Raw genomic sequence first — 23699 nt, forward strand, 5'->3', positions numbered from 1 at the left:
CTCTTCTTTTCCGCGTAGTTGTACTGGCTCAATTATGTATGCATGCATGTGCCTACGTGGACCCTTAACCAATTCTGGCTCTCTTATTTCTTTCACATCAAAATCTTCAAGGTTTGGCATTTTCCTCCGAGTTCCGACCATTCAATTCTCAACCAATTTATTGTCATTTTTTAATTTCTTTCTTTAACATTTTTTGTGTGTTCAGATGTATTAAATGATAAAAAAGATTTTTAATAAAAAAGAACTAACGTTTTAAAAATTTTAATGTAAACTACAATTTTTTATTTTAAAAAATATTTTAATATAATAAATAAATAAAAATATTTTTATATTATTATCAAAAATATAATAATTAACAAATAAAAAATTGTTTTACATAAAATATTTAAGTATCAAATTATTTTTATTTTTTGAAAAAACTTTTAAAAAATTTATTTAAAAAATAATTTTTAGAAGTCTATCCAAATTGTTATAATATTATTTTTTAAAATTTATTTTTGAAATTAAAAAAATAAAACTCTATATCTTTCGATTATAAAAAATCTAAAATTATGTTATAATATTATTTTAAAAAAAATTAAATTAATAAAAAAATACATAACAAATTTAAAAATATTATTTAAATATTAAAATTATTTTTTTATATTTATATATATATTCTAACTTATTTTTAATGATATATTTTATATTTTAACAATTAATTTTAATGTATAACTAAAATGATTGTAAATAACCGTATAAAATTTTATTCTATATATCTGACACAAACAAACAAGCTCTTTATTACGTTCACATTAAAATTCTAAAGTCACGATTCACAAATAGCTGATAGATACTACTCCATTTTTCTGCCTAAGTTATATCGTTGATAGAAAATTTTCTGATCTGTCTTTATTTCTAGCTAGGACTTAATAATCAGCATATGAAATAGACGATGATCACTACTTCCTCTAAACTTTTCTTCTTTTCATCATTCCTTGCACTTTGCTTCATGCTATATCCTATAGAAGCTACTTCTCGGCTGCCAGACACAGAAGGTATGCCATATCCTATTAATTATATATATATATATATATATATATATATATATATATATATATATATATATATATATATATATATATATATGAATATCAATTTTAGTTTTTGATACTTTCAATTATGAAAAGAAACATGTATATAGCTTCTTCTTAAATCCCCTCAATAGGTATATATACATATTATCAAGGTGTCAATCTTGATTAGTGCAAACGGTTGGATCCTTTAAGTAAGCGTAGTTTAAGTAGAATTCAGATTAGTAATAAGAATATTTATTTATCTCTTCCGAGAATCAAGCATAAAACAACTCTCTTATATTTGAATTTAGTGGAAGCTCTGAAGCAAATAAAAAAAACGCTCGGTTGGGACTTGAAGAACATAGATCCATGCAGTAAGGGGGGGATTATTTCAAACCCAGTTCGCTCAACATCAGAAATAATTAATGTTTCATGTGATTGCTCCATTGCTCATGACAACTTCTGCCATATCATTGCCATGTATGTATATAATGTCTCTTTACCATCATTTCTAGTATTATACTTTAATACATGGACTGTTAGAGATATTATTTATGTTTTTTTTTTTTGTACGTTAAAATTTTTTGAAAAAATAATTTTAGAATATAAACAATACTATTTTTATACTTAATTAATTTGTTTTTTATAATAATTTTTATGTAAAATTAATAATTAATAAAATTTATTGAATAATATATAATTTAATTAAATATGTTAAATTATTTAATTATTTTATCAATAATTTTATATAAAGATAATTATATATAAATTTTTTTAATAATTTTTTTCTAAGATAAAAATTATTCATTAATAGGTAAATATAGTGGTCCATAAAAGAACTAAAAAAAGAGAAGGGGGTACTCCTAAAAATATCTCGAGAGAGAGAAAAAATGAGATAATAAAAGAAAAAAAAAAGATATAATAGTAAAAAAAGTTGGAAATTAAAAAAAAATACTATAAATTTGAAAAAAAAATGGCAATTATAAGAGGGGAAAAAAGCTACAAAGAACACAATAAAAAACAAAATGTTAAATAAAATAAATAAATAATTACACAACTATACAACTTAAAAAATGCTACCTGTCGGCAGACGAGAAGCTCTCCAAACGAGAGATTTTTTTTTTTTTTTTAGGTAACAAGAGATCTTTCATTGAATAAAAAGTTTGGGATTTAGAAGATTATTCAAACTAAATGGGCCTTGAATGTACTTGAGCTCATACATGAAAATTTGGCCGTTCAATCGATAGTTGATATCTTTTATTTATTATTTATTTTAATAATAGAATAATTAAATTTTTGAAAAAAATTTGCAATGAATTTATAAGCTTTCAAAACAAAAATTATTAAATAAAATTATGTTGAAAAAATTTTATAATCAAACTATAAGTCCTGGAAAAAAAGAAAGTACAACAAATAAATTTTAATATTTTTCTTTTTTTGTTTGATACATTTTATACCAATTGATGGAAAAAATTCTAGAGCAATCGTTGAGTTATTTCCGAATGATCTTAAGATCATGTATTCAAGTTGTAAAATTAATCATTGATATATCTATTAAATTAGACTACTTATATTACATTTTTTTGTTGTGATCCTTTTCAGGACTATTAAACTATTCTTTATACCGATTCTCATTTTTAGTGAAAGAAAAAAGATATTCTAAAATAAAAAAGATGGGTAAAGTGATAAAGCGAGGGATTAATCGTAATTGAGTTTATAACTTTTATCATATGTTTGTTGCACTATCTTAATTTAAGTGTGATGATTAAACTTTTACTTTTTCACCTTATCAACCCATTCACTTTAAAATAAATTGATCTCTAAAAAAAATATTATATATAGTGTCATAAAATTATTTCTTCCTATAATTTAAATGGATAAAAAAGACAAATGAATTGTAATATTTTAAACACATCCTTTTATGCAAGAGCATCTTTTTGTATTTTGTGTAAAATTTACTTAGGCTTTCTTTTTTTTTTTAATTTGTCTTATATTAAATTTCGCTTTTTTCTTTAGGGTTTCACAAGGATGAAAACCTATACTTTTTTATCATTTCTATTACAATATCAAGAAGGGTTAAATACTTTTTCCATCCCTAAAATTTTAGGTGAAAATCGAAATCATCCTTATCGTATTTTTGTTTTTAAAATCATCTTTAATGTTATAAATGTAATTTTTAGACAAATTTATCCCTAATAAAAATAATAATTATAATTCCTTTAAAAAAAATTTCTCTTTCTACGCTAATCCTAATTTTTTATCCATTAATCTGAACTCATCACAGCACCAGCCACTCCTGCCTTCATCCAAATAATAATTGTAAGACTCTAACTTTTATCACCCCATAATCGTACTAAAGTCTAAGCTTACCTATATCTACTATTTTAATTTTATATTATAATCATTTAATATTAAGTTTTCGCGAATATAAACTGAATCTTTAGTTACAAAATCAAAAAGTCTTTACTTTAATTCAATTAATCACACAATTATATCTGCATAATAATAAATATATAGACTTATTCAAAATTTTTCAAATACAAGTCTTGTCCCTCTAAAATCTGAAAATAACAAATAACGAGGAATAAAATATCAACTAAACCAACAAAAAATACAATATATATATATATATATATATATATATATATATATATATATATATGCAGATCAGTCGCGGCCTCACACCAAAGCTTCCTGATCCACTGGTGTGGTTTAATTTTGTTACTCAAGATGGTTTTGGGTTTATTGATCAACTGGTGCTCAAAATAAGAGATATCATGCATTGGAATTGGCGGGTTGACTTTCGTTTAATTATGAGAGATGCAAACACGGTGGCAGATACTATGGCAAAGATGGCGATGAAGTTACAACTTTCGCATGTGGAGCTTCTTTCACCTTGGGAGGAGTTTAAAAGTAGTCTTGAACGGGACTGTCCCTCTATTTAGGCAGTTCCTTATTTTGTTTGTTTTGTTTTTCTTTGTTTAATTTATTTCAGTCACAAAAAAAAAAAAGCTTCCTGAATCTATCATTGAAAAAGAAACTCTATAAAGGGTGAGAACATCGTCCTCGCAGGTTCTCAGCAGACAATGAAATACCATCAAAGCAAAGAAATACTTGCAAATGAAATTAATTCTAATATAAAAATAGTTTATCCTTGAAATAACCTTTTGAAAAAGTTTTGTGGAAAAACTTAATTTGAAAGGTCGTAAAGAAATTCCTTTGGTTTACAAATCAGTGAGGCGATTAATTTAAAGAAATGAAAAGGACCAAGTACGTGCCTAAGGGCTTCCTACCCAACTTACCCCACTCATTCCTATTCAACCAATACATAAATCAAAGTAATTAGGCAACACCTATTCTATCCTGCCTCAACCTCCATCACCACATATCAGAAACAATCCGCAGCATCACCACTGTCAGTATAAGGGATCTCTCATATTTCAAACACAGACAAAATAATTTTTGAAAATAAAATCTTTAGTGAATAAATAAATTGAAATTAGTTCATAATAAGATTTTTTGAAAATTCTGGGTCTTACAACAATAACAATGAAAAGAATAATACATAATGACAGCAGATATTCAAAGGATCATCAGAAGTAAAACTCAATTTTGAATTTGACTTATGAATTAATAAAGAATGGAGTATTGAGAAAAGAGGGATGGAGAAAGCTTGGCACGATTTAAAAATCACAAATGATTTAGCGACGGCAAATTAGTTTGACGAACCATGAAAGAACTTGGTGGCGTAGGATATTAGCATCGTCTCAGGCAGAGTTTGGTATCACCGCAACAACATGCACACTCAGTGGAACTCTAGTGGCAGCAGCAACGAACTAGCGGCAATAGCGACAAACCAATGGCAACAATCTCTTCTCTCTCTCCCCCTCCCCTGGTGAACCAGTGGCAACAACGGCTCCCTGGCTCCCCGTCATGTCCTCCTTCCTCTTCTCTTTCCACTTTTGCTTCTCTCTCTTGCTTCCAATTTTAGTTCTCTTTTTTCTATTAGCGTTGCTATCACTTTGTCTCATTTTCTCTCCGCTTCTCTTTCTCTCAAATTTTGTTTTGATTTTTTATTAAAACAAATTAATTATTATTGATGTTGTTATTATTATTGTTGGAGATAATGAGAATGAAAAAGAAATTTTGACAATTTTTAAAAAAATATGGTGGAAGTGATATGGAAGATTGAAAATTTAGAAGATACGATGAAAGTAATAAGGAAGATTTGGATTGTGTGTGTAGTTTTATGGTGATAAGGGTTTTTATTTTATTTTATTTTTATCAAGGATAATTTTGCCAAAAAATAAAATAAAATTAGGATAAATAAGAATAATTTTAAAATAATTTTTGAGAATGAATTTGATAAAAAAAAATTTGGGAATAATTTTAATTTTTTTTTTCAAATCTCAAACACAAAAAAAAAGTATTTAATCTTATATATATTTTATAATTTCAAGTTATTTTTTATTTTTTAATAATTTATTATCTAAAAATAAAATGATCAACAGAATTCTGAGTGCACAAAATCTTCAAGGAAAACTTCCTCCAGAACTTGTCAAGCTGCCATACCTTCAAGAGATGTATGTAATAAATGTCTTCTTTAAAGTAGGAGACCATACTTATGAGGATCAATAATTAACAATCTTTCATGCATGCATTTACTCAAATGCTTCACTAGCTACTATGATGCATTTTATTTTATTTTGTTTTGTCATTTTTAACAGTAATCTTACCCGCAATTACCTTAGCGGTACGATTCCTAGAGAATGGGGTACGATGAACCTTACCAAAATGTATGCTCTGCTCTCTATTAATAATTTTTTCTCTGCTTTTTTTAGCTTCATTTTGTTCTTCTCCTTAATAAATTAAATATCCATATAGCTCTATAATTATATTTTGTTCATCAAATTAAGTCAAAATATTATATGATATGTATGATTACTCATTCACTCTATAGTGCACTTGTTGCAAACGGACTGAGTGGTGAAATCCCTAAGGAGCTAGCAAACATCACCACTCTCAAAACTTTGTAAGGGTTTGATTATCCATTTTTTAATAATTTCTGTCTTTTTTTTTAAACGTTAAGGAAGATGTTCATTGTATATAGCTTAATCTAAAATTGCGTAGGTCCTTAGAGTTCAATAATTTCTATGGAAATCTTTCAGTTCTTGGGTCTCTTCCACACCTTGAAATACTGTAAGTCTTTTACTATATAATATTTTGTAATTTAATTTTAATTATTATCAATTTAAAGTTTTAATATCATGAATCTATGATTTTACTTATTAAAATAATCTTCCATAAATATTAGAGTAAAATATATCATTAAACTAAACATCAACCACTATTACATGAAAGTTTCAAAACAAAAAACGTTATATATATAGATGTCTTCGTGCATATATCTATATAAATTAAATTAGTTAAATTCGAATATACATTATAGTATTAAATTGAATCAATATGGTTTGAATTAATAGGGGATCATGTAAATTGAAATTACCTGTTTCAATTTATCAATAAATGAAATTCAAAATGCAAGAGATATATAGTAAATCAGGCTGATTCGATTTATTATATATGTGTCATTCAGTAGTAAATCGAATAAATTAGATTCGATAGATTTATTATTGATATAACATATATAGTAAATCGAATCAATTTAATTCAATTTAATAAATATCTCTTGCATTTCGAATTTTATTTCTTGGTAAATCGAGACAAATAATTTCGATTTATATTATTTTCTAATGTTGATTCAATTTAATACTACAATGTATAATTCAAATTTAATCAATTCGATTTATATATATTCACGAGGACATCCGTGTAATATTTTTAGTTTTGGAACTTTCATATAATATTGGTTGATGTTTGATTTAATAATATATTTTACTCTAAATATTAATATTTATTTTTATATTAACGGCTCATATATATATATATATATATATATATGTATGTATGTATGGTATTTCTAAATGCTACAGGCATCTTACCTCTAATAATTTCACTGGAGAACTGCCTGAAACATTTTCAAATCTAATCACATTAAAGGAACTGTAAGCTTTCCTATATTTATCTTAATTTCTTTATCTTCAATGACTAATTATAATTATATATTAGTATTACAATATATATGGTTTTTTCTCTGAATTAATTTATTCTTATTGGCAGCCGTCTTGGTGATAATCAATTCTCAGGAAAAATACCTAATTTCATACAAAAATGGACAGGACTTGAAAATTTGTGAGATCCATTATTTGTTTTTCTAAAATTTAATTATATGTATATCTTAGTTATTTTGTCTATTCATATCTTTGCATATATATAAAGTTTAATCATATTGTGACAGAGTAATACAGGGGAGTGGTTTTACTGGGCCAATTCCATCTGAAATTTCATATTTACTTAATTTAGAAGACTTGTAAGTATATATATCATATATGATATGATGGTTCCACACAGCATCAAAAGTTTCAAAATTAAAGTCGTTCCTTGTTTTATTATTAAAATTTTATTGTTATTCCTTGCCTCAAATATGAATAATGCAGGAGGATTAGTGACCTGAATGGACCTGAGTCTAAATTCCCACCTCTCGATAATATGACAAACTTGGGAGTATTGTGAGTTGAAATTAAAATAGTATATTATTCTAACTTGGTTTTGATCGACAAAATATTATGTGCAGAGTGATATATAGTATATATCGAAATATATTAATTATTTATATTGAAATATATTAATTATTTGTTGTATATAAATAATAGGGTTGTTTTATTAATTTTTTCTTTCGTTAATTTTTTGTGTAACTCTTTTTTTTTTTTTTTGCGCCTTAGGATATTAAGGAGTTGCAACATTAATGACACAATCCCTAAGTATCTTGGAAATTTTAAAAATTTGAAAACATTGTAAGTGCTACATTACTGATATTCTTTTTGGACATTTTTTGTTGCTCATATTAAGAATATAATTTTAGATCATTTATAAGTATGAGACTATCTTATTTTATTACTGATGAATTACTTTTAGAATTGAATAGAATTATTTTATTTTTATTTCAAATATAGTATCAGAATTTATCTAATTTAATATTATTGGACCACTTATTTATAATATTTATGCTCTAAATAATCATTTTTGGTCATAAAAAGAATATATTATTAATTGTTTTATGATCCTTTGTCTTTTTCTTGCAGAGACCTCAGCTATAACAAATTAGGAGGAGAAATTCCAAAGTTTCTTACATCGCTATCAAGTATAAAGTACATGTAAGAAAAGTAGTTGACATTACATATGTATTCCATGTAATTCATAAGAAAGCAAATTAAACATATAGAAATTTTGTTTTACATATTGTAGAGAATATTTTCTTATCTGCACATATAAGGAGATAAGAAAATATTTTCTACATATGAACAGAAATAGTCAATTTGAAAATTTGAGTTGCGTTATCATATAGTATAGCCAATTAGAAATACTGCATCTAATGATGATAGTATTTTTTTATTATTATTATTTTTCTTCAAATTATTTTGAAAATGCTACATGCATTTTTTTTCTAAAAAGAAAATACTATATATGCTGCCTATGCGTTCTTGGCTATGGAAAAAATATATATATAATAAATAATATAAATTTAATCCTTATGTACGTATCAAATTTTACACATACAATTAATGGTGTATTATTACACCAACAAAAATAATTAACTTTTTAATTTTATTATTTAAATATATAAATCTGTTTGAATGATTATATAAAATTTTTTAGTATGTTAATCAATCGAAACTAAATTTATAATGTGTGTGTAGGTTCAACAATGACTCATACATTTATCCAATCATACATGCACTGAAGGCTTTTGAATTTTGATATTGTTATTTTTTTGTTTCTTCATTTAGATATTTAACTGGAAACATTCTCACTGGACAAGTGCCCGCCGATTGGACTGCACCCATGTGAGTTCTTATATAAATTGCTCCTATGCTTAATTAATTAGTCCAATCTGTTAAATAAATTATTCATATGGTTTTACTTAATCATTTAAATTTTTAAAATAAATAATTTGATAACATAATATTAGAATTTCTACAGTAAAAATTTTAGAATTTTATCTCTGTTATTTTCAAATATTTTGAATATTCTTCTTTTGAAGTAAAAAATATACTGAAAATACTTTTTTTTTTCCTTTCCTCCTTTTTTTTTTTGGTCTTTCCTTTCCTCTTTGTTCTTGCTCTACTTCCTCTTAAGTAAAAAGCGTAGCGATTTTCCCAGTAATAAATTATTACACAAAACGTGTGCACAGAGATCTTTCATATAACAACTTCAGCAACTCCCCAGAAACAGTAACATGTCAAATGTCAAACATGTAAGAAATATTGCTTCTTTTTTCTTTTTTTTTTCACCTTCTTTTATATATATATTTCATGAAATTATCTTAATTAGGCTTAATTAACATATTTCTTATTTACCGTAGGAACTTGTTTGCGAGTTTTGCAAAAGGCAACAACACGTAATTGTTATCTATACTCTCTTTAATTTCCGTTACCTATTTGTGAAACTTATGGACGTATAAAAATATTATATGTATATAAAAAAATTAGTTATTAAATTATTTATTATAAATTTATGTATAATACATTTAATTTATTTTTAATTTATATTTTATATTCTATTATGTGTTTTATATAAATGATTGATTTAATAGCCAATTTTTTATATACACTATTAAAATTATATTACAACTAATTTTTTTCCCATTGTTTTTCTTTAGAGGACCTCTTTCTTGTGGGCAAAGCAAAGAAAAATGCCCAAAATGTAAGTTGATGTGATTTATTTGTTTATTTATTTATTGTGTACTTGACTATTAACGGTATGGATGGTAGTTAATGTAATTAAATTTGAGAATTTAGAGGATAAATTACTAGAATAGGATTGATAGTTTATGTTACTAGTAAAAAATACGAAAAATAAATAATTTTTTAAAAAATTTAAAAACGTAATAAAAAAATCAAATATTAAATATATTTTTAAAAATAATTTTAAATATTAAATTTTTTATGTAGATTTTTACAAGTATTACTAAAAAGATAAAATACTTTTATCTTTAAAATTTATTTGATATTTATATTAAGTAAAATTATTTTATCTTATTTTTTGTGAATGACCAAAATTTTAAAAAATAAAAAAAAATATAGACCAAATTTTGTTCTTTTTTTTTGGTTAATTTTTAAATAGTTATTCAAATACTTTTACAAAACATTACAAGTGGTTTGTCATTTATTAAAAATATGATGTTTTATTATTTTTATCATATTTTTAAATTATTTCGGAGTTTTATTGATCATTTTTATCTTTTAGAATTATTTTTGTTAGTAACATAAATTTTAGAATACCATTTTAATAGTTTAACTGTTTAGGTAAATTTAAATTGTGAACTATAGGTAAAAAATAATATATTATATGAGTTAAATGAGTTTATTTTAGACTTTTGTTTCTCATTTGGCAGACTATTATTCTTTCCATATAAATTGTGGTGGAGATAGTAGTGTACAGAAAGGAAGGATAACATATGAGAGTGATTCATATAAGGGAGTACCATTTAAGAAAAGTACAGTTGAATCATCAAATTGGGCAATTAGTACAACTGGTGGTGATTTCATGGATAATGTTCATCAGTACGACCTTATCCAAGAAAATGAAACCAAACTTGCCATAGTTGATGATGTTGATCTTTATACAAAGGCACGTGGTTCTCCCATTTCTTTGACTTACTATGGGTTTTGCCTGGCAAATGGAAACTACACCGTCAATCTCCACTTTGCAGAGATCGTTTTTATCAATGGCACCACATATAGCAGCCTAGGAAGGCGTGTATTTGATGTATACATTCAGGTATCTATTTGATTATAAAGTATACAAACTAAAACAATTCACTCAAATATTTTTTAATTTGATTTTATTTATATAATTTTTTTTTATATTTTAGTTTTTTTTTATCTCATTTTCTTATCACTCAACTTATTACATTATATTTTTAATTATTAAGATATAATATATCATATATTAATAAAGTCTTTTATAATTTAATTTTTATATATACTATTACATTAAAAATTAATCATAATAATATACTTTAAAAGTCATTAATGTTAATTGATTTTTGTTCGTAACTACTAATTTATCTTTTTCTTATTCTTTTGCTGCACCTACATAATATTGTAAAGGTTAGAGTAATCTAAATTTTAATTATTATTAGTTTTAATTAATTTTTTTAATAATTACTAATTTATTATCCCACTTACGTAATATTTGTTTTATGTTTTTTAAACTGGAATAATAATTTATTCTTATTTTTTAACACAAATATTTTTAAATTTGATCATAATTGGATTTAAAAAAATTATCAAATTCTTAAATTAATTTATTCGATTGACAAATTTATTCATAACATCTATAAATTTATACACATAATATCCATAATTTTATGTTAATAACATCCATAATTTCAGATATATGATATTTATAATTAATAAAATTTTACAATTAATATTACAAAATTTTAAACTATGTATCTTATTGTATTTTTTAAATTATTATCTCATATGTGCAGAGTGATGGGTCATAATTTTAATTATTTTAATATCTTTTGTTTAATATCATATGTATGCTTATTTATTGATTTTAATATAATGAGTTAATATTATTTTTAAACATTTATTTTTTAATTTTTGTTTATATATTTATTTTTTAATTTTTTTAATAGTCGATATGTAAAATATGAGTTGTATAGTATTAGAAGTTGTTAAATTTTTTAATTTAACATTTATAATTTTATATGTATAACATCTATAATTTTAAATACATAATATCTATAATTAATGAATTGGTATTAATTTATTATTTATTATTTTATTTTGTAGGTTAAAAACTAACAATTTTGGACATTTTTAATAAATAGAGACTAATCAAATATAAGATGTTTTATTTTTTATAAAATGTATTGAGGTGATTTGAGATTTTTTTAGGATTACAAATATCAAAATTTAAAATTTTTATTTAGGAAAAAATTATAAAATTATGAATGTAATAATAATAAAAGAGTATTTTTTGAGATTTAATTCATATTAAATTTAGAATTGACTTTTAGTTAATTAAATGAGAAAAGATAGTTATAGAAAAAAATTAATTGTGTCAATTAAGTTTGGAGAGTGATTTACACTCTTTTATAAGTATAAATGTTATTGATCATATATTTTTATTTATTGTCTATAATGTTTTGGCTACCTAACATTATTATTATTATTATTATTATTATTATTATTATTATTATTATTATTATTATTATTATTATTATTATTCAACTAATTGATTGTTAATTAATTGAGATTTTGATGATATTAAACAAGGGGGCCACTCAGATAAACACCTCTAAAACGTCTTTTTTTTAAAGATGTCTTTATGTTGTGTTTTAATTGGTTTTGGTACAATTTATTCGGTGTTTCTCATCACATATTATTAAATTTCTCAAAAGATTTTCTTTCCAAAAACAATAAAAAACATTTAATTTGGACTAAAACAAAAAAGGTAATAAATTAACTATTAGATTTTTTTTAAAAGATTATTTACATAAAAAAATATATCACATTCATCAAAAAAAAAAATATATATATATATATATATATATATAAGCTCTTAAAAAATTTTATAAATAAAAAAATAATTAATTTTTATTCGTATAATATATAAAATAATTATTATATTATTATTATATTATAGATTAAAATTTACTAATTTAAATTTTGTTTTTATTTTTAATATAAGCATTAGAAATAAATAATTTTTTTATAACAAGATATATTGTAATAAAATATATATAATATTAATTAGTTTTTAAAAAATTCTGAAAAGATGGTTTTTTCTAATAAAGTATTATTGAAAAATTAACATTATAAAAACTAATTTCAACCAATATGATATAATATGATATAATAGATTATTAAATATATTTAATACAAAACACATTGAATATAAATTTTTATTGAGTTTAAATTTTAAATAATTTTTAATTAAATTTCGAATATTTTTATTTTAAAGAGTTAGAATATTTTAACATCATTTTTTTCGTATCTTTTTAATTGAGTCTTTGATTTTTTAAATTATAAACCTTATTTATAATTAAGAGTAATGTTTTAACACCACCAATTAGTCACACATATAAAAATACAAGAACAATTCTGTTGTCATAATTATAATCTAACTTTATAAGCAATACAATACAATAAAACTATATATAAGTAATATAACTAAATTTTATCTACATCTATAGTCACATTTCATAAATAATATAATTAAATTATATTTATGTTTATAATTAAAATATGAATAAAAATACAAAAAAGTATCAGAATGGTTAATTTTTTTCATTCATAATTTTTTATTATTTTTGTTGTGAAAAATTTAATTATTTTAATAATTAATTTTTTTAAAAAAAAAAGATAATTGAATAACACAAAAAAGTCTTATTAAGAGTAATTTATTTATATATGATTAAAAAATAATTGAATAATTATATACGGTAAAAAATTAATATTATTAAAAAATAAAAATAAAATTTATTTTAAAATTAAAAATAAAGTTTATTTAAAAATAAAATTAAAAATCATGGTTTTTTTTTCTTTTTTCCAAAATTTATCTACGAGTAATTCTATAAATATTTTATGATGAATAAAAATATTAAACTCGTAGTAAAATTTATTCTAATAAAATTTATTTTTATTCTACTAAACGTTAAATAAATTATTGAAAAGAATTTTATTTTCTCCATTAGAGAAGAATGATAAACTTCCATACTTCTATTATGTTATGGCAATAATTTGGCCTGTTATTTTTTAATGTACATAATAATAATAATAATAATAATAATAATAATAATAATAATAATAATAATAATAATAATAATAATAATAATAATAATAATAATAATAATAAACAAGTATATCACAGTAAAAAAGAAAGCACGTCACCAAATAATTTATCATCCGAATTATATATGAATCAAATTGATAATATGAGAGCTAACACTACAAAAATCGACAACAAAGTTAGAGACTTACAAAACCTTTTTTAAGATCATAGAAAAAAAAACGTTTATATTTGTGTGATATACAAAGCAATTATCATATTATTATTATTATTATTATTATTATTATTATTATTATTATTATATATATATATATATATATATATATATATATATATGAGCAAAAAAAAGTCCAACTGTATGTTTTAAAGTAAAATTTTTTTTTAATATTTGATTAAATGTTCTTGTATTTAGTACTTTTTTTTTTTGCACTTCCTCTTAGTTAAAAATATAATCATTATAATTTTTTAGTTATTATTGCTAGGGGTGTTTACAGATGGGATATGGCTGAAATTTTGATCCAATCCGCACTAAACTTATTAGATCAAATTCGATATTCGCACTTTTTATATTTGGATCAGATATCAAATATATCCATAAAATAAAAAATATAAAAAAATTTTATTTTTATAAAAAAAAGTCAATAATTTTTTTTGTTTACTTTTTTAAACATATTTACTTCTATCTGATTAGAGTGTGGATCCGATTCGATCCAATCCGATCATCTTACAGATCAGATCATATTCTCAAATTACAGATCAGATACGGATAAATACTGTGGATTTATATGGATATGATCTAATCTATGAACACCCCTAACTATTACTATAGGTTTATTGTTGCAAAAGAATGTTTCTTTTATTATAAACTATTATTAGATTTTAATTACCATTAAAACAACTGAATGGTCAACTTAATTACCATTATTATATCCATAGTTGTAAAAACTGAACTGGATCGGTTGGTTCGACCAGAAAACTAGTGAACCAAATTAGAACTGGATTATAGTCCAGTTCAGTTTACTCTTTGGACCGTTTAAGGAATAAAATCGGTGTGAACTGATAAGAACCGGTGCAAACCGGTCTAACCAAACTGATCTGCTTGAAAAAATTTTTAAAATGTCTCCACAAGGTCTCGAACCAAGAACCTTGGAGCAAAAGTAAGCTCTACTTGCCACTTAGCCATTACACTTCTAAGTACTATATTTGACAAATACTAATTATATAGTATACATAAATATCTAATTTAATTTAATTTTTGTTTTTCTATTTTTAAAATTAATTATATTTTAATTATATACCATTATTAATATAAATATAAATTTCACTAAAAATTTATTAATTTACTTGATCTATTTTATTGCTAGTATTGTGATTAAGGTTATTTGTTTTGATGTTAGTGTTAAAATCTACTGATATTATAGTTAGATGATAGGCTTTGTGAATTAATTATTTTTTTATTGTGTCAAAATAAGATACTATTGTAGTATTAAAATTTTATGGTTTTTTTTATATTAGTTATTTTTAGAAGTTGAGACTTGATTTTTCATAAAATGTTAGTGAAGATATGTATTTCAAATTTTAATTTTAAGTTTTTAACTATTTTATATTTTATATTTACGTGAGACCAGTTTTATCGGTTCAACCAGTGATTTATCAGTTGAACCAATAAACCAGTGAACCAGTAACTTGATCATCGGTTCGATCACTGGTTCAGTTCTAACAATTATATTTCAATCTAATTTCAAAAATTTCGATTTACTCAATTTAATAGTTATGACTCACAATTGATTCCTAATCAAGCAACAACAAATTATGTCTCCCAATTGGTTCCTAATCAGTTCTAACAATTATGTCTCCCAACTTAATAGTTATGACTCACATTGGTTCCTAATCTTATTTTTGTCACTGTCTCACAAAATCGTTAACGACATGCTGAAATAGACTAACGACTGCTACATTATACATTCTAGCGACTATTTGATGTGACAATTGAAATTTTTTTACCTTATTTTTTATTTTCAACTAAACACTTAAAACCCTAATATGAGTCACGAATACCTAAGTTAAAAAATCAAACTAAGTAAATTGAAACTTTAAAAATCAGATTAAAGCTCGAATATAACTTCAAAACAGAACTTTAACTTATGTAGTGATTAATTTAAATGAAAATCAAATAAATCAAAATTCAACATAATTTTTATCAATGTTTTTAAATTCGAAATTTCTATATCAAAATTAACTAGGATTTTTCTTTAAATTAAAAATTTAATGAAATAGTGACTTTAATTATCTTAACCAATGTCCTAATTAATTACTTTTATGTCTTAAAAAATCGTATATGAGAAGAAAATAATTAATTTGTCTACTTTAATAAATAGTTATTTTACTAAAATGAGAAACTATTTTTTTAAAATTTTTAAGAACTAATTAATATTATATATATTTTGTTACACTATATTTAATTATAAAAATTTTATTTATTTCTAATACTTATATTAAAAATAAAAAAAATTAAATTAGTGAATCTTAATCTATAATATAATAATAATATAGTAATTATTTTATATATTGTATGAATATAAATTAATTATTTTTTTTATTTATAAAAATTTTTAAACGCTTGAGCTTGTTTTATATATATATATATATATATATATATTTTGATGAATGTGATATATTTTTTTATGTAAATAATCTTTTAAAAAAAATCTAATAGTTAATCTATTACCTTTTTTGTTTTAGTCCAAATTAAATATTTTTTATTGTTTTTGGAAAGAAAATCTTTTGAGGAATTTAATAATATGTGATGAGGAACACCGAATAAATTGTACCAAAACCAATTAAAACACAACATAAAGACATCTTTAAAAAAAGACGTTTTAGGCGTGTTTATCTGAGTGGCCTCCATTAAACAAAGGCTATGTTAGCCAAATTATTATCCGAGTTGTATGTGTTTGATAAGTATATTTTAGGATAAAATTATAAAGTTAAGATAAAAAATATATTTATATTTCTGTTTTTTTTTTTTTTAATTTATCTTCTAATATAACTCTTTGATGTCACAAGTAGTATAAGTTAGTTACTCCTAGATGCCAGCTCAGCAGTTAGTTGAGTTAGTTAGAAAAGGAGCTAGGAGAATAGCTACTCTATAAGAGAGTTTGTGTATGTGTAATAATAAGGCATGGGAAAGTGACTCATCTTTTAAGCTCTAATAACTCTACCTCAAGAATTCCAAGCTCTGCTTCATTTTCATCTTAATAGTTAATATACATTCATCCTATATGTATCTGCTTGATTCTTTCTATGCATTTTCATTTCTTCAATGAGAAGGAACAGTGATTTTAACAATTATAAATACAAAAAAATATAGTATCAGAAATATAATTATTTATATATTTTTTATTAATTTAAATTTTTAACAAAAATAGTATCATGACATAATATCAAAATTTTTATAATTTAAAGGTATAGAATTTGATTTTTGTTATTCCCAATCAACACAAGAGAAATAAGAAAAAAAACTTATGCAAAATCTTGAACAAATTAAAAAAAATTATTTAAAAAATTATTTATGTGCCTTTTCTAAAGTTAAATCTTTAGTTAAAAACTTAAAATAGTATTATGACAAAGAAGTTCCTTTTTTTTTTTCAAATCATAATATAAAGAATATTATAAGTGATGATTGATGACATGTAGAATCAGTTGCTACAAATATATTAACATACAGAAGATCTGTATTTAGTTATAGATAAAATAAATGGAAATTTAACGTTTACTCTAAATTTGAAATAAATTTCAGGGAGAGCGTGTTCTAAAGGATTTCAATATTGCAAAAGAAGCAAAAGGAATTGGAAAGGCAAATATTCAAAATTTCAGTGCTTACGTGAGCAACAATGAGTTAGAGATCCGGTTATATTGGGCAGGGAAAGGTACTACTGGTGTTCCATATAGATCACAATATGGCCCTCTTATATCAGCAATTTCTGTCACTTCTGGTAAGTTATCTTCTCTTTCAGATTCAACTGTATGGCAGTTTGACAATTCTCTTATAATTAAAGAATGAAATATTGAAATAGTAAAGAGGAGGAGGGGGGGGGGGGGATACAAGATGTTTTCAAAAACAATTCACGAGAAGACAAATAGAATTTATCTAGTTTTATATTTTGTCAACTTTTTTATTTTATTTTTAAAAAGTATGTGTTTTTCAATGCACTCTTTAATTTAGATATAGGAAGAGAAATGATGTAGGACGTATTTATGGAATGTATATGTATTTTATATAGCTGTAATGTCAGAAATAAAAATCAGACCGTCTAATTTTTAAGAGGTATAGAAATCGGATCATCCGATTTTTGGATTGACCCTCTGATTTCTGTACTTGGATCCGCCGATTTGTGTATTTCAATTTTTTTAATTTTTTAAGCATAAAAGAAGGTCCAATTTATGTACTTTGCATCATTTTAAAAAATACAAAAAATTACAATATTAAAATATATTACCCATCTCACTTTTATATCTAAAAGATTTAGCCGTTCTTCAACATATATATATTTATGTCTTGGAATAATTTTCAAAGTGAGCTTATGAAAAAAAATCCTTATCTATTGTCTTTGTCTCTATATTTTTAATAATTAGCAAAAACCATTTAAAAGTTGTATCTTATCAAGCAGAAATGTTTTTTTTATTCTTGTGTTTTTGTCACTTTTTTGTAAAATAAGAAAATAAAACTTTATGTATATTCTTTGCCAGAATTTAAAAAAAAATTAAAGTTAAAATATTTATAAAATAATAAAATAAGAAGTTAACCATTATATATTAACTCTGTAATTTCTATTATACGTGTGACTCTTACAATTTTGATTTAGAGCGATTAAATTTTCATTTTATCGTTTTATTAATTGTTTTAATTTAGAAGAGTTTGATTGATTCATCTTTTAATATATCTATAAAACATGATTATCGTATCTCACTATTATTAATAACCAACCAGACTCATTACCTGAGCACAATCACATATCTACAAGGCTAATGGCTGGAATTGTTGCTCCAACAGTGATAGTTATCATTATCCTAATTATTTGTCTACTTTGGTGGAAAGGTTGTCTAAGAAAGAAAACATCATTAGAAAAAGGTAAACCCACGAAGCAATTATATTATTATTGTTAACTTGTTAGTTGTAATCATCATTGTTAATCTTAGCTTACTAAAACGTTCAAGAATTGCCATTCACAAAATTAAATTTGGCTCTTCTGTCTTTTCTTTCTTAATCTACCAAAACGAAAAGGATCTTTTTTGGCATATATTTGACACACCTTTGATTTTATAATATTTATCTCAAAATAAAACATATACCTATTTATTAAAAAAACAGAAAATATTTTGTTAATATATAGTAGAAAATTATATATTTAACTAGGTTGCTTTTCTTTAATTAAAAAGTATACATTTTATTATAATTAATGTTACACATTTTTTAAAAAATTACATAAATTTTTTAAATAATTGCTAAGGAATAATCCGATAGGAACCAGGGTGCCAAAATATTAAAATAGCCGTTATACTTTTTTTTAAACAACAAACTTCACAAACTCATCGTTCTTTTAGTTATTATTGACAGATATTTCTATCGTATTTAGCGACAAATTTAGTAAACCTGACATAAATTAATTACATATTTTCTATACTAGTGTATTACAAAGTTCAAGTGAACCTTATTATATGGGCTACTAATAATAATCAACTATGTTATGTGTATACTAAAATTAACTATTAAAATTAGTTACTAATATAAAATACATATTGAAATATAAAATACATATTAAAAATAAGTTAAATAACACATATATTTATATTTAAATATATGACAACTATTTTTTACAAATAATTTTAGTGTATAAATAACATTTTTAAATAATAATAACAACGAAAAACAGAATTTGTAAAGAGTTTGCTATAACAAACCTAATAACTTGAAATACAATTGTAACTAACTAAGCTTGTTAACCAATCAAACTAGACGAGTAATCATTCAACAATCTTGCAAATAATGTTCGAATAAAGTTATGGCTTATGTGTATAATATAGCTCTAATTAATTAAAACAGCATACCCTTTATTTTAGTAATAGAGTAGAGTTATTTTATCTAAACCTTTTAATGTTATTTAAATTTTCCCATATAATATATCTCACTTTGTTAAGTGCTTCTTAAGCAGAGCTAAGAAATTTAGATTTACAAACTGGTCTATTTTCCTTGCATCAAATTAAGGCAGCAACAAACAACTTTAATATCTCCAATAAAATTGGTGAAGGAGGCTTTGGCCCTGTTTATAAGGTATTCTCTCCTACTATCCATTATATATCATCGTTGATTATTATGTTCAAAACATTGCACATGTTTAAAAATTACAATAAAGTATGTTTTTTGTTTCTAAAAATTTTTGAAAAATTTTAAAAATACTCCTTACATTTAACTTATAAAGTTCATTCCCAATAATTTCGACAAATTTTTCAATCTTATTCTTCTATTCGTTATCAATAATTTTTTTTTCAATATTATGTTTTTTTTTTTCTCATCATTGTCAATCACCTCACTCTCTCACCACCATTCTCCTCTTTTCCCATATTCCTCGTCGTCCTCACAAATTAAAAATGATTAAAAATATCAGAAATAAAATTGATAGAGATTAATGTTAGGGATTTTTTTAATTTAAAAAAAAATAATTTATTCTTTTTCTAAATAATGTAGGGTATTTTACCAAATGGCACTATAATAGCAGTCAAACAACTTTCGTCTAAATCAAAGCAAGGAAACCGTGAGTTCATCAATGAGATAGCAATGATCTCAGCATTACAACACCCTTGTCTTGTTAAACTTTATGGATGCTGTGTTGAGGGAGATCAACTATTGTTGGTATATGAATATATGGAAAACAATAGCCTTGCGTATGCATTATTCGGTAAATCATTCCCTAATTATATGCTTTTTTATTTTTTATTTTCATTTTTCTTAAATGAACAACATATATGCTTATTTTCGTTTTTTTTTTGTTCATTTACAAAGGGCCCAAAGAGAATGAATTAAAATTGAATTGGCCAACGAGACAGAAGATTTGTGTTGGTATTGCTAGAGGTTTGGCTTTTCTCCATGAGGAATCAAGATTGAAAATTGTTCATAGGGATATTAAGGCAACTAATGTGTTGCTCGACAAAAATTTAAATCCAAAAATTTCTGATTTTGGTTTAGCCAAACTCCATGAAGAGGATGCTACTCACATTAGTACTCGAATAGCTGGGACATAGTGAGTTACAATTTCTTACTCTCTTCTTTGAATGCATAAAAAATATTTATTATCAAAATAAAATGTAGAGTAACAAAGTAATGTTTTTGTTTATCCGCTAAGAAATATATATGTCGACATCTAATTCTTATCATGGTATATTTTAATTATGCAGTGGATATATGGCACCCGAATATGCAATGAATGGTTATTTGACTGATAAAGCAGATGTTTATAGTTTTGGAATTGTTGTCTTGGAACTTATTAGTGGAAAGGCTAATACCATTCATCGATCAAAGGAGGAAGTGTTATATCTTCTTGATTGGGTATGTAAATTACAATCTAGTTCTCCATTCTTTACTTTTTTTTTTTGCCGTACACGAAAAAATAATTATGCAAGAAATCATTTATACATATAAAAATATAAAATTTCAATGATTATTGTTCTTGTCGCAGGCACATTTGTTGAAAGAGAAAGGCATGCTCATGGAGCTAGTTGATCGAAGGTTAGGTTCAGATTTCAATGAAGAGGAAGTAATGGTGATGATCCAAGTTGCTCTCTTATGCACCAATGCGACTGCAAATCTTAGGCCTTCCATGTCTTCAGTTCTAAGCATGCTTGAAGGCAAAACCATTGTTCCAGAATTTGTTTCAGATCAAAGTGAATTAATGGATGAGATGAAGTTAGAGGCAATGCGACAATATTACTATCAAAAGGAAGAAAATAAAATAAATGAGGCCAACAATAATGTGTCACATAATGTTGTTGAAGAACAATGGATTGCTTCATCTTCGTCTGACCTCTATCCTATGCACATTGATTCTTCATCATATTATTGGGAGCAAAGAAACTAGCTAATAGAGTGTGTGTAAATTCCATTATACTATTCCATAGAGATCTTACCAATCGAACTTAACCTTCTACAAGACAATTTATGGTGCTATATATTCACACCCAAAAAAAGATGGTAACATATATTATGTTAAGTAGTTTAATCAATCATGTCAATTATTGAATGAGTCTTAATTATCATTTTTACATAAAGATAGATGGACAACTTCATTTAAATAGTCATTACAATTTTATTACGAGGACAAACACTTTTTTTTTTTTAATTTTTGGTTTGGGATAAAAACTAGATTATCTGTAATGTACCCATCTCAACTATCAAATAAGTTTGTATCCTTAATCCTCACTGTTTTTATATTTGTGTTTTAAAAACAATTTTTAAATATTATCCACTATAATAAAACAGTTTTATAATTGTGGTGAAAGATTTTAGTAATGATTTTAGACAATTGTTGATAAAAACATCTATGTATTTATAAAAGACAACTAGTGTATGTTTATTTACTTGACAAGTGTATAGCTGGAGTCATTGACACGTGACAAAATGAAAAGAAAAGTATCAAGTTACAGCTGCTCATATACAATCAGAAAAATAGGGTAAAAAGGTGAATTCACTACACCTACATCTGTACTTTAAAAACATGATAAATGGTTGTAGTGTGTTTGTTTAAAAGGTAGTTTTACCACTGAAAGATTTTGTTATTCTCCAATGAACATTTTCCTTCATAAGCCTTAAATCTTTTGTCATGTGCAACTTGAAACATCATGTCACGGCCCAAAAAGAGTCATGACTAACGCTCAGGAAAATAATCCTATAGCAAGCCTAACATAATCAAATATAAGTTGAATAAGTAAGTTATAAATATTTTACAAATTCTAAAAGAAATAGTTATATATTTTTAACAAAAAAATTAAAATAACTAAGAATGCTTGAATCCTGCCTGTGATATATGGAGCATACATTTCTAGGAATTCGACAAAGAATAAGTTCTCATTGCAGATTGTTATTCTTGAATAGAAAGTCTCACATAGTCAAATATTTGTTCCTGAAAAATATTTTTAGAAAAAAAAAAGGGTGAGTTTTGCAACTCAGTGACTAGACAATACATCTATAATTGACATGAGACTATACAAACATTATCATCAAAGTAATTTTAATTAGAAAATAATAGTTGATTATAATAAGTGAATCAATAAGGGAGTTCTCATACAGAAATCAAATCAAAAGTCCACACTTGGGCGGCTCCACCTCTATGGGTAGCCCTTTCATCTTGTGTATCCTAACAGAATAACAGATCTAACGTGTGGCCTACACGTTAGGCTAGCAACACCCCTGCTAGCTGGAGTCTGAGTTAGATGCATCTAAGTTAACGTCATAACCGTCGTTAACTACGGTTTTCTAATACGAGCCTCCCAAACCAATTCAAAACGTATAATTTCAAATACAACAAATATTTTATATTTCAAAAGTACTAGTAATGAAACAGTCAATTTTCAGAATTTTCTAACAGACAATATTCGACATACACTGTGATTGTTACGAAAAAAAATTGGCCAAAAAGGAACAACTTAACACAAAACCCTCAA

At 24.0% G+C, this 23699-nt stretch overlaps 1 protein-coding gene across 2 annotated transcripts; it reads left to right on the plus strand.

Moving 5' to 3' along the window:
- Window positions 1-764: 764 nt before the first annotated feature.
- Window positions 765-22289, plus strand: LOC107613258 (putative LRR receptor-like serine/threonine-protein kinase At1g07650). Of its 2 annotated transcripts, XM_088496631.1 has the most exons (24): window positions 765-1037; window positions 1367-1535; window positions 5567-5638; window positions 5783-5851; window positions 6016-6087; window positions 6186-6254; window positions 7049-7120; window positions 7236-7307; window positions 7414-7485; window positions 7613-7684; window positions 7898-7969; window positions 8258-8329; window positions 8963-9019; window positions 9367-9429; window positions 9538-9573; window positions 9835-9878; window positions 10570-10955; window positions 17785-17980; window positions 18976-19116; window positions 20198-20316; window positions 20731-20941; window positions 21046-21283; window positions 21438-21588; window positions 21719-22289. In XM_088496631.1, exons 1-24 carry the CDS (start codon window positions 935-937, stop codon window positions 22115-22117), a joined length of 3027 nt encoding a protein of 1008 aa, XP_088352757.1. In that variant the 5' UTR covers window positions 765-934; the 3' UTR covers window positions 22118-22289. The 2 variants fall into 2 exon arrangements, with proteins under 2 accessions (XP_088352757.1, XP_088352758.1); XM_088496632.1 differs by lacking the exons at window positions 9367-9429; window positions 9538-9573.
- The last annotated feature ends 1410 nt before the right edge of the window (window positions 22290-23699 follow it).

This window comes from Arachis ipaensis, chromosome B8 (genome assembly GCF_059453495.1).
Source record: "Arachis ipaensis isolate K30076 ecotype BB chromosome B8, ASM5945349v1, whole genome shotgun sequence".
Classification (NCBI taxonomy): Eukaryota; Viridiplantae; Streptophyta; class Magnoliopsida; order Fabales; family Fabaceae; genus Arachis; species Arachis ipaensis.

Excerpts from the sequence above, each read along its gene's own strand:
- LOC107613258 (XM_088496631.1), top strand. The coding sequence starts at position 935 with ATGATCACTACTTCCTCTAAACTTTTCTTCTTTTCATCATTCCTTGCA. Across the intron at positions 7,308-7,413 it reads TGGACAGGACTTGAAAATTT|AGTAATACAGGGGAGTGGTT; the intron begins GTGAGATCCATT and ends ATATTGTGACAG. Across the intron at positions 20,942-21,045 it reads CCTTGCGTATGCATTATTCG|GGCCCAAAGAGAATGAATTA; the intron begins GTAAATCATTCC and ends TCATTTACAAAG.